We start from the raw sequence: 12177 nt of genomic DNA on the forward strand, positions 1-12177 counted from the left end.
GGGGTATAATGCAGGATGTAACTCAGGATCAGTACAGGATTAGTAATGTCATGTATGTACACAGTGACTGCACCAGCAGCAGAAAAGTGAGTGCAGCTCTGGGGTATAATACAGGATGTAACTCAGGATCAGTACAGGATAAGTAATGTCATGTATGTACACAGTGACTGCACCAGCAGCAGAATAGTGAGTGCAGCTCTGGAGTATAATACAAGATGTAACTCAGGACAAGTACAGGATAAGTAATGTCATGTATGTAAACAGTGACTGCACCAGCAGCAGAATAGTGAGTGCAGCTCTGGGGTATAATGCAGGATGTAACTCAGGATCAGTACAGGATCAGTAATGTCATGTATGTACACAGTGACTGCACCAGCAGCAGAAAAGTGAGTGCAGCTCTGGGGTATAATACAGGATGTAACTCAGGATCAGTACAGGATAATAATGTCATGTATGTACACAGTGACTGTACCAGCAGCAGAATAGTGAGTGCATCTCTGGAGTATAATACAGGATGTAACTCAGGATCAGTAATGTCATGTATGTACACAGTGACTCCACCAGCAGCAGAATAGTGAGTGCAGCTCTGGGGTATAATACAGGATGTAACTCAGGATCAGTACAGGATAAGTAATGTCATGTATGTACACAGTGACTGCACCAGCAGCAGAATAGCGAGTGCAGCTCTGGAGTATAATACAAGATGTAACTCAGGACAAGTACAGGATAAGTAATGTCATGTATGTACACAGTGACTGCACCAGCAGCAGAAAAGTGAGTGCAGCTCTGGGGTATAATACAGGATGTAACTCAGCATCAGTACAGGGATAAGTAATGCCATGTATGTACACAGTGACTGCACCAGTAGCAGAATAGTGAGTGCAGCTCTGGAGTATAATACAGGATGTAACTCAGGATCAGTACAGGGATAAGTAATGTCATGTATGTACACAGTGACTGCACCAGCAGTAGAATAGTGAGTGCAGCTCTGGAGTATAATACAGGATGTAACTCAGCATCAGTACAGGGATAAGTAATGTCATGTATGTACACAGTGACTGCACCAGCAGCAGAATAGTGAGTGCAGCTCTGGGGTATAATACAGGATGTAACTCAGGATCAGTACAGGATCAGTAATGTCATGTATGTACACAGTGACTGCACCAGCAGCAGAAAAGTGAGTGCAGCTCTGGGGTATAATACAGGATGTAACTCAGGATCAGTACAGGATAAGTAATGTCATGTATGTACTAAGTGACTGCACCAGCAGCAGAAAAGTGAGTGCAGCTCTGGAGTATAATTTATGTTGTAACCCATCGTACAAGATAGATAATGTAATATGCAGCACTGAAGTATGATATGGAAGGTTTATAAACGTCAGTGAAAAATGAGTCAGGTGATGTCTTTGTTGCAGTATTTCCAGGCTGTTCTCTGTAGATCACCTCCATGTCTTCCTAAGATGCCTCTTGTGTGACGCTTCGTGTAAATTAATACCTTAAAAGCAAGAAAACATGTTCAACTTGAAATTGTTCCCGTGAGACAAAGTCATTTCTTCTTCCGTGGAAATCTGATCTCCTCTGTATACAGGAGGGAGGCGAATGTAGAGCGGGGAGAAGGCAACATTCACTTTGTAGTAGACCAGACATAATATACTCTTGGTTCTGACGGGGGCGATAAATATGGGAATTTTTATTAGGGAGGTGATTGTTGACCCCACTATCTTTACGATTATTCTTAGTGTCAAAATATATGGCCATGATCTACTGCACATTAGCAATACCCAATTAGGGCGGCACAGTGGCTCAGTGGTTAGCACTTCTGCCTTGCAGCGCTGGGGTCCTGGGTTCAAGCCCCACCCAGGTCAAAATCTGCAAAGAGTTTGTATGCTCTCTCTGTGTTTGGGTGGGCTTCCTCTGGGTCCTCCTGTTCCCTCCCACACTCCAAATACATACTGTTAGGTTGTTAAGATTGTGAGCCCCATGAGGACGGTATATAAAGAATTATTATTATTACATGTACCCCTTATGGCACACACCCCCAAGGTCACACAAAATACCCAAAAGTAAAATACCAGTTTTTGTAAATTCCCAAAGTATCTCTAAGGGTCTGATCATTGTACACGGAGAAGCCCGAGGGTGCAGCCATAACCCATGTCCTGTACATGTAATAGCTATGGGGACATTGACTTGTGGAGCTGCTACTTATGTTTTCTTTGGGTTACATAACAAGCATTTACAGAAAATTACAGAAAATTACATCTCTAGTGACACTCCCCTGTAAATTGTAGAGTGGGTTTCAAGAAGAAGGAATTTTCGGTGCTTCCTTGGCCATAGGGATGATTATGGACACAGACAAAGCAAAGCAAAACCTTAAATGTTCCTTACATTGAATCTAAGACTAGACCTAATGTTTATTTTATTTGCAGCTACGGTCAGTGGACTCTATTGTTCTCTGGTATCACACATTACTTTAGAGGAGGAGCAGAAAAATTCCTTTGTTTTTAAGCTCTCATAAATTTAACATATTAACCCCCAGATGACGTGGCCCTTTTTTGTTTTTCCATTTTTTGCTATGTACCTTCATAAAAAAAATCTATAATTGTTTTTATTTTTCTGTGTACAGAGCTATACGAGGGCTTGGTTTCTGCGTAACAAATTGGACTGGATGGCACGCTGAACTTCTTAACAAACTAACTATCCAATACGGGGGCCCTTTAATAACAAATACAGAATGAAAACATTATAATATAATAAATAACCACACACTCTTTGCTTGGTGGAAAATTGGTCACAGCTTTTACTTTTTACACAGTAAACCCGTAAATGTGAAAGTCTAAGGCACTTGAATACGTTTATCAGAAATAACCAGCTCGGTCACTGTATGCCAGCTGGACTCCCAGCTGGCAAGTTGGCAAGCCGAGCAGCGCCATCTCCAACATTCTCCTTCCGCCAGCTGTGATAAAATATAAAGCATTAAAATAATATCATACTAAAACATCATATGAACAGACTAAAGGGCTCCTTATTAAAGTGCCACACTAGCACTCTTTCAATTAACCCCTTTTGTGCTTTAACTTTTTTTTTTGTTAATTTTACTTCAACCCTGATCTGATACTCCTACCGCATACTGAAATATTATTGTATTGCAGTATATGGAAAATTTTATATATATCTGTAAAAGTGTGGCACAGGCACACTGTTACAGATCTTCAGCAATAACAGGTCCTGGAGTCTTATAAAGACTCTAGTCTGCCATGGCAACTGATCGTCGCTCACCGATGACATCACAGGTGTTGCCAGTGGGTGTTTGCTGCAAAATGACCAGGAAAACACAAACAGCGTAAGATCAGCAGAGGTCAGCGATGGATGCAATACAGTTGAATCTGTCCTCCATAGGCTCCTATGGCCTCCACTGTGTGTATATACTGTACTCTCCAGCAGGAAGCAGGATGATATAGAGCATTTTTTTTTCAACTTGTACTGAGCATGCGGTGGCCTCTGTCTTTCAGTATGTAACTATGTACACATGTACACAATGAGCTGAACAAAAGGAACTCTCATCCAGTTTATCTCCATTTCTACATGGAACCAGGGATGCAGCTTTATTGGGTCAGAGGGTGTAGGTATACCCAGACCCTGGTACCTGAGGAGGCACCAAAACCTTGCTGCCCAGTAGGACCACACCAGTATAAATGGACATTGTAGGTGGTGGTGATAATACAATGTCTGTATTGGGGTCGTAGAGGTTTAAAGGGGTCATTCTACTGTTATGAAGCAGGAAAAACAGGTCCGAAAGTCCCTCTGTAAATGGAGACTTTTGGTCCATTCGCTTTGGGCAGCACACAAGAACATGTCAGTGGAATAGAGCTCATGCACTTTCACCGGTCCTTTTTGCCGGAGAGAGACTCATTCTCCCGATCATTGGAGGTCCCAATGCTTGGACCACTAGTGATCAGTAACTTACCTCCTATCCTGTGCATAAGGGATAATTTACATTGGTGAAACAATGGTGATGGATCTCCTGCATGTCATGAGTATCCAGTGCGAATCCACCCAGTAATGAATCTTTTCCTAGCTGTTCAGACTCGTATTTTTGTCCATAGGGGGCAGTGTTGTAGTAGATAGTGTTGAGGTTGAACCACCACCTATATTTCGATTAAATACAACATTGCAGTGACATTTGCCTCCCCGTTAGTATAACATGGAATAGTTTTTATTTAGAGACTCAATAGTAAATCCCCCCATAAAACTGTTTCAATGTTCCCATTGTAAACATCAGATGGTTGGCACTACGACAAGATCCTGGGTGTGAATTAGTGGTTGCCAGGTCCTTGTTGTTTTACCTGTGGTGAACTTCCTTCTATTGGGGACACACTTCTCTTTTTAAGGAGGAAGCTCAGCCTCAGCTTATACATCTCCAACATACGCTGCTACGGCCCTATGGTCACCAGATGTAACACTAGAGTATAAGATAAGATACCTGCTGGCCAACAGTTGTCTCTCCCCCCTACTGTATTTACTTAGACTTGCATGCTCGGCTTGGCCAAGCATGCGTGTAGTATGCTCTTTTTAAAAAAAAAAAATTAATTAAACTTACAAAGTACAAAAACAGAAGGATAATATAATGTAATGCAATATAAATACAAATTTATATTAAAAACACCCGGTAGATACTGTAGGTTGTTAAGAGAAAAATATTGTATGAATTCTGTTAGTTTTCTTCTGCATACTGTAATGTTACATGAAGTTTTATGCAGGTGGTATACTGATTTTAATAAAGTCTCTTATGCAGAAGCAAAAAGAGTTTATCTTTCTTTCTAATTCTTCCCGATCTTGTCTATAAAGTCCTGGTTTTAATTCTTCACAGTTGTTACATAAGTCCGTTTAATAGACATGCACCATATATATATATATATATATATATATATATATATATATACTCAAGTATAAGCCATGCAGGGAATTTAATTTGTGGGGGGAGGGGCTGTGAGCAATGAATTGCCCACCCTAGGCTAATACTTGATAATATTAAAAAAATCAATAATTTTCCCCCATTTTCTGTGGTAAAATTAGGTGCACTGGCTTATACTCGAGTATATAAAAATTATTATATTCTGAATGAGGAGAAGAAAGGATAGTGATATCTTACACCTCTTATTTTTCCCCAGTTATAACCTGGTGGAGATTTGGGCTATAGTCTCCGGTGTTTTTCTGGCGGAGACAATAGTAAGTATGGTGGGCTGGAGCATTCACTTCTCGTGCCCAACAGAAAAGCCAGAAAACCAGCAGAGAAGGCATAGTAAATCTACAATCATACGCAAATAATAATACAGGCAGTCCCCGGGTTACGTACAGGATAGGTTCTGTAGGTTTGTTCTTAAGTTAATTTTGTATTTAAGTCGGAACTGTATATTTTATGATTGTTTTTTGGTCTCTGTGACAATTGGATTTTAAAAATGTTGGATTGTCATAAGAACCAAGATTTACAGTAAAGCTTCATTGCAGACACCTTTAATAACCTTTAAGCCTAGGACTAAAGTACAATAAATTACCAATTACCAGAGGTCTATTTGTAACTAGGGGTCGTCTGTAAGTCGGGTGTTCCTAAGTAGGGGACCGCCTGTATGCCTATATGTTCTCTGTGGACTTTATGTCTCCTATTATAAAAATGCATTCAATAAAAATACAATTTTTTAAAAAGAGTACAAGGGATGTAAAAACAAAGGGGAAATATAGACAAGGTAGAAGTACAGTAGTAACACAATGGGGCTTATTTACTAAGGGTCCGCGGATCGCATTTCCGTCAGACTTCCCGAAGTTTTCGGGGATTGCATGGCTGGGGGTATTTAGAAGGGGATTGTGTCGCACGTGATCAGATTTTGGTGCAGCTGCGCTGGCTTTCATGTGACAAAAATCCGGGGGCTTGGCCCCTGGATGATCCGACGGATTCGGAATGAGCGCGGTATTTAACATTAAAATTGCGTCGCAAGACAATGCACTTACATGCACCAGGAAGAAGATGGTGAACTCCGGTGGACCTGAGCGGGGAAGCGACACATGCAGGATTTCGGGCGCACAATCTTAGTGAATCGCGGCACAGTACATTTTTGTCGGAACAATGCACGTTGGGCGAACTCCTCGGACCAGGTAAGTAAATGTGCCCCATTATATTCACTCCTGGTGGCAGATAGTGGACATTGTGGTGGCTGGCCCCAATCCCAGTAATTGCTGTGGAATTTTACAATTGCCGTTTATGGCACCTTTTGGTTTTTTAAGGCTCATTTTACTTTTTTGATTTAGAAAAGGAATTCTGTCTCAGATGGAAACCTTGAACAAGCTGCTGGTGACAGATCTACTTATTATACAACCCTAAGGGTGCTCTCCTTTCAGGGACTAAACTTCCCTATGAGTCCTCCCAGGTCATCCAATGACTAGGACAGGGTTACCCATTCCAATGCCCAGAGCTGTTTTTTTAAAATCTTTTATATGAATGGACAATGTGGTCACCAAGGAAGTCATTGAAAGAGAGGGTTTGGGAGAGGTTTATAGGGTCTTATTTACTTTGGGGCACCATAGATAGCTGTAGGTGGACAGCTTGTACCCTTACCAAGCCTCCTCCCATGCAGATGCACATTCGGCATGCTGCCAGACGTAATGTCGAAGCCTATCATGTTTCATTTTCCCAATATTTGTCATCAAGGACAAGTCAGGACACCACCATACACGTCATATGGTTGGCCGTTGTTTTGCCCGACATTAGTCTTATATCTATCTCTGCCTGTAGCAAAGTGTCCAGAGAAGGAAGTCCTCCATATCTCTGTTCCTGAGCTGGTTACACAGACTCTTAAGACTTGAGATTTCACCTGCTTGTGTTGTGAGTCATACGTTTTTGTTCTCTTTGTTCCTTGGCGATGATAAGACTTAGTTTGTTCAAATCTCTAAGGAGTCAAAAGGTGGCAGACAACAGAAGCTCTGCTATAAAAACTAATGTATCAGACAAGTTCTGCACAGCAAAAACAATAAAACCTCTGCCTAGCGACAGCGTTAAGCAGGGGTGTAACTTGAGGGGGTGCAGAGGGTGCGGTCGCACCTGGGCCAGGAGGCTTAGGGGGCCCATCATTTGTCACTTTCCCATATGAGAAGACTAGTACTATAAACCATACATTATAGTCAGGGGCCTGGCACAGACTTTGCACTGGGGCCCATCAGCTTCTAGTTATGCCACTGGCGTTAACCCTTCTTTACAGGTTTATTTTGCACTGTAGCAAGTACCTATAGGCAGGAGTTTGGACACTTGACTTTGTAGTCCCACTTTGACTCTTTTGGTACGTGGTTTTTAGTAGCACCAGACACTTTCTGAAACTTTTTGCAGTGGAGAATGGGATTATGTAAAGTGGATGTTCACCTGCTGGGATCCCCACCAATTGTATAGAACAAATCTCTGGTCCTCTGCCTTGTGTCTCCTTGGTCGTGGCGATAGGAGATATTCAATGGGCAGAAGTCAAATAACCCCACTCTTTATTTAAAGTGGCTAGACTGTTTCTGACAGCACCATATACTATATGAAGAAATGTAAAGTGATTCCTCAGCAATCAGTCCAATACATTGATGATGAATGCTTTACATTGGAAAACATGTAAACTTTGAAGCACAAATTTTTTTGCTGTCATCGTAAGATGCCTTTTTTGCTCCTTCTTTCTCCTGTACTGAGCAGTGTTATGAAGTTCCTTACACAAAATAGAGATAAGAGAATATTTCCCTCAATGATTCTGTTCTACAAGAAAATGAAACTATCCCAGAGACTTTATCTCTCAGTCGTCAGTGGATACAGGACAGAAAACTGATTTTCCCAAACTGCTTAAATAAGTAAGGAAGGCAGGGGAGAAAGAAGGACACAGGAACACATTTCTTTATTAAAGGGAACATGTTAGCAAAAAAATGGGGAATAAGCTATTGTCAGTAGTGATGTAAAGATGGGTCAGTGTTATATATATAGAGGTCATTGTACAGGGAGGGGGAGGAGATAAGCTGTGACATCATCTATTGTCAGTAGTGATGTAATGATGGGTCAGTGGTATCTATATAAAGGTTATTGTACAGGGAGGGGGGAGGAGATTAGCTGTGACATCATCTATTGTCAGTAGTGATGTAATGATGGGTCAGTGTTATCTATATAGAGGTCATTGTACAGGGAGGGGGAGGAGACAAGCTGTGACATCATCTATTGTCAGTAATGATGTAATGATGGGTCAGTGGTATCTATATAGAGGTCATTGTACAGGGAGGGGGAAGGAGATAAGCTGTGACATCATCTATTGTCAGTAGTGATGTAATGATGGGTCAGTGTTATCTGTATAGAGGTCATTGTACAGGGAGGAGGAGGAGATAAGCTGTGACATCATCTATTGTCAGTAGTGATGTAATGATGGGTCAGTGTTATCTATATAGTGGTCATTGTACAGGGAGGGGAGCAGATAAGCTGTGACATCATCTATTGTCAGTAGTGATGTAATGAAGGGTCAGTGTTATCTATATAGAGGTCATTGTACAGGGAGGGGGAGGAGATAAGCTGTGACATCATCTATTGTCAGTAGTGATGTAATGAAGGGTCAGTGTTATCTATATAGAGGTCATTGTACAGGGAGGGGGAGGAGATAAGCCGTGACATCATCTATTGTCAGTAGTGATGTAATGAAGGGTCAGTGTTATCTATATAGAGGTCATTGTACAGGGAGGGGGAGGAGATAAGCTGTGACATCATCTATTGTCAGTAGTGATGTAATGATGGGTCAGTGTTATCTATATAGAGGTCATTGTACAGGCGGGGGAGGAGATAAGCTGTGACATCATCTATTGTCAGTAGTGATGTAATGATGGGTCAGTGTTATCTATATAGAGGTCATTGTACAGGGAGGAGGAGGAGATAAGCTGTGACATCATCTATTGTCAGTAATGATGTAATGATGGGTCAGTGGTATCTATATAGAGGACATTGTACAGGGAGGGGAAGGGGATAAGCTGTGACATCATCTATTGTCAGTAGTGATGTAATGATGGGTCAGTGTTATCTATATAGAGGTCATTGTACAGGGAGGGGGAGGAGATAAGCTGTGACATCATCTATTGTCAGTAGTGATGTAATGATGGGTCAGTGTTATGTATATAGAGGTCATTGTACAGGGAGGGGAGGAGATAAGCTGTGACATCTTCTATTGTCAGTAGTGATGTAATGATGGGTCAGTGTTATCTATATAGAGGTCATTGTACAGGGAGGGGAAGGAGATAAGCTGTGACATCATCTATTGTCAGTAGTGATGTAATGATGGGTCAGTGTTATCTATATAGAGGTCATTGTACAGGGAGGGGGAGGAGATAAGCTGTGACATCATCTATTGTCAGTAGTGATGTAATGACGGGTCAATGTTATCTATATAGAGGTCATTGTACAGGGAGGAGGAGGAGATAAGCTGTGACATCATCTATTGTCAGTAGTGATGTAATGATGGGTCAGTGTTATCTATATAGAGGTCACAACCCTTTCGTTCTATAGATTCACAGGCTGTTACACAGGTTTCCCTCCTCCCGCTCACTCAGCACTTCCCCCTCCCTCTACCTGATATAGCAGCGGAAGTTTCAGCACACAGTGGAAGAGGACAAGTGCTCATGCACAGTGTAACAGCCTGTGAAGCTGCAGCACAGAAGGGCTCTGGTAATACCCCCAGAGCAGCTCTGACTCATTAGCATAATCATAAAAGTTGATTTTTAAAAGGACAGAGACCATGGATAACAAATATAAGCAGATTACTACACGGTCCCGGTCCCAGGATCTACGATTAATACATGCTTGATTTTGATGGTAGATTTCCTTTAAATAAAAGATTTTTATGTGCATTCCCAACTATATGAAACTTTTATACCAATATAATTTATTTTCTCCTTCCAGATCTTATTTTGCACCTTGAATACCCATAAAATCGACATGGATAAGCTTTTAGGAGGGCAGATCGGCCTCGAAGACTTCATTTTCGCCCACATAAAAGGTTCAAAGAAAGAAGTGGAAGTAATGAAGTCGGAGGATGCGTTGGGGCTGACCATTACAGACAACGGAGCGGGAGTCGCTTTTATAAAGGTAAACGTCTTACTATGATTTTATACATTTTTATGATAGTAAGTCAGATGGGAAGATAAGGACTAAATGAATAATCAGGTGTAATTAGAAATGATTAGGTCTCTAACCTCAAGATGTCTAACTGGTTACAACATAATGGGGGTCATTTACAAAGGGCCCGAATCGCGTTTTCACGTCGTTTTACCCGAATTTTACCGTTTTGCTGCGATTTTCCCTGAATGCACCGGCATGCACGCGACAGAAATCGGGGGCGTGGCCGGCGGATTCGGATAAACCGCCGTATTTTAAAAAAAAAATGTGCCGCTTGACACGCACTTACCTGCACCCAACGTGGCTTGGTGAATTCAGTGCACTCCGACGAACTTCAGCGCAGCAGCGACACCTGGTGGACGTCGGAGGAACTACCTTAGTGAATTGCCGGAAGACTCGAATCCTCCACAGAGAACGCGCCGCTGGATCGCGAATGGACCGGGTAAGTAAATCTGCCCCACTGTCCCCATTGTCTATGGGAAGAGCAGCTCTGGAGCACAAACTGGTGCTCCAACAAGAGCGATGCTTTGAAGAGTAAAGGTAATTGACTCGTCTTGACTCGTCTGATAATCTATATGTTGGTTTATGACCAGATAATACAGTGTTACATCTCAGATATGGGATCTCTGTGTAGCGCACTTTACCCTGGATGTAGTAGCTATTAGCGCTGTCACTGTGTATGACATCTAGTGGGAGAGATATATGTTCCCAGCATTGAGTTCATTAGATAACAATGTGCCATTAACCTTATATTATGCAATATGATATACGTCATTATCTGCATGACCATAATCACATAGTTATTGTGTATAGTCATCTGATTAGTGACATATAATACATGAGGTTAAGCGGTTATACATGAGACATTGACAGATGCTAAGGCTCTGAGTAGATACAATTCCCAGCAGGAGGGGTGACTTAATGCACATATGATCTGGTCCTGCCGAGCCCTTAGTGATCACTGGTCAGAAGTGGGATTTGTGCAGCTCTGGAGTATAATAAAGGATGTGAAACATCCCCATCCAGGGCCCAGCCTTTTCTTGGGGCCTGGAGACAGGAGGGGCCCAGAATACTGGAGTGGCTGGCGGTTGCAGCCTTGGGCACGCTGTGGTCACGGTGCTTGGTATGGGGACCGGAGGACTGTCCTACAGCCTGGAAGGTCTCCAGCAGGTGGCGTGTGCAAGAAATATGGAGGGAGAGGCTAATGTACTGGTTCTCCCTGGGGCAACCCCTGAGTGTGTGTAAGATAGGTCCCTGGGTAATGGATGGGCAAGCCCTTGTTGGTAGACAGCCATATCATGAAGATCAGATAGCGCTCATAGAGTAGTATTATTGCTAAAACCAGTGGTAGTGTTTAGGGGGAGGATGAGGCTCACCAGATCCGGTTGTGATAGGTTAGGCACAAGTCTATTAAGGGCGTGTTGGAACTAGTGTCGATGCCTGCAGGTGCTGCCTTCAGACAGAAATTGTCAAAACACGGTTGCCACACTGGTCTGGAAACGAGTTCAGTGGATAGAGGGGGGTATTTGTCACGGTCGGCGCACTCAGGTATTCATGTAAACGGGAGATGTGTTGTAAACGAATGTTTTATTTGGTATCTCTGGAATACAACGCGTTTCAGAGTCCAATATGACTCCTAAAGTGGAAAGAGACTGCAGCGCAGGTGAGGTGTTAATTACCCCCTCATCCGCACTGCAGTCTCGTTGTGTTGCCACCTCAATATTTGTCCCTTTCCAACACTCAGGCCTTTTCTTTATTTGTCCATAGAATTTGGGCGCAAATTTGATCATTTTTCCTGCACTAGTTTTTGGCACCATTTTTGGCGCACACTTAGGCTGAATTTACACTAACATATGGGTGACACATGTACGGCCGCAAGCTTGTAGCCGTACACATGTCCTCCATAGTTTGAAATGGACGCATAGAGCGATGCAGTTCTGCACACGTGTGGCACCGTACCGATCCATACACACTTACCTTTCTTCGTGTGCTCGCCGAATGCCGTGAATCTCTATGGAG

At 42.4% G+C, this 12177-nt stretch overlaps 1 protein-coding gene across 2 annotated transcripts in view; it reads left to right on the top strand.

Annotated features, from left to right (window-relative positions):
- GIPC2 (GIPC PDZ domain containing family member 2) overlaps positions 1-12177 on the top strand; it is a 59326-nt gene that overhangs the window by 9344 nt on the left and 37805 nt on the right. The window contains exon 2 of one of the 2 annotated variants that reach the window (XM_072127209.1): positions 9943-10128. The exons of the other annotated variant lie outside the window; for it this stretch is intronic. Coding sequence (XP_071983310.1) covers positions 9943-10128 — 186 coding nt within the window. The remainder of the gene's footprint in view (positions 1-9942; positions 10129-12177) is intronic. 2 annotated transcript variants of the gene reach the window in all.

Source organism: Engystomops pustulosus, chromosome 10, assembly GCF_040894005.1.
Source record: "Engystomops pustulosus chromosome 10, aEngPut4.maternal, whole genome shotgun sequence".
Classification (NCBI taxonomy): Eukaryota; Metazoa; Chordata; class Amphibia; order Anura; family Leptodactylidae; genus Engystomops; species Engystomops pustulosus.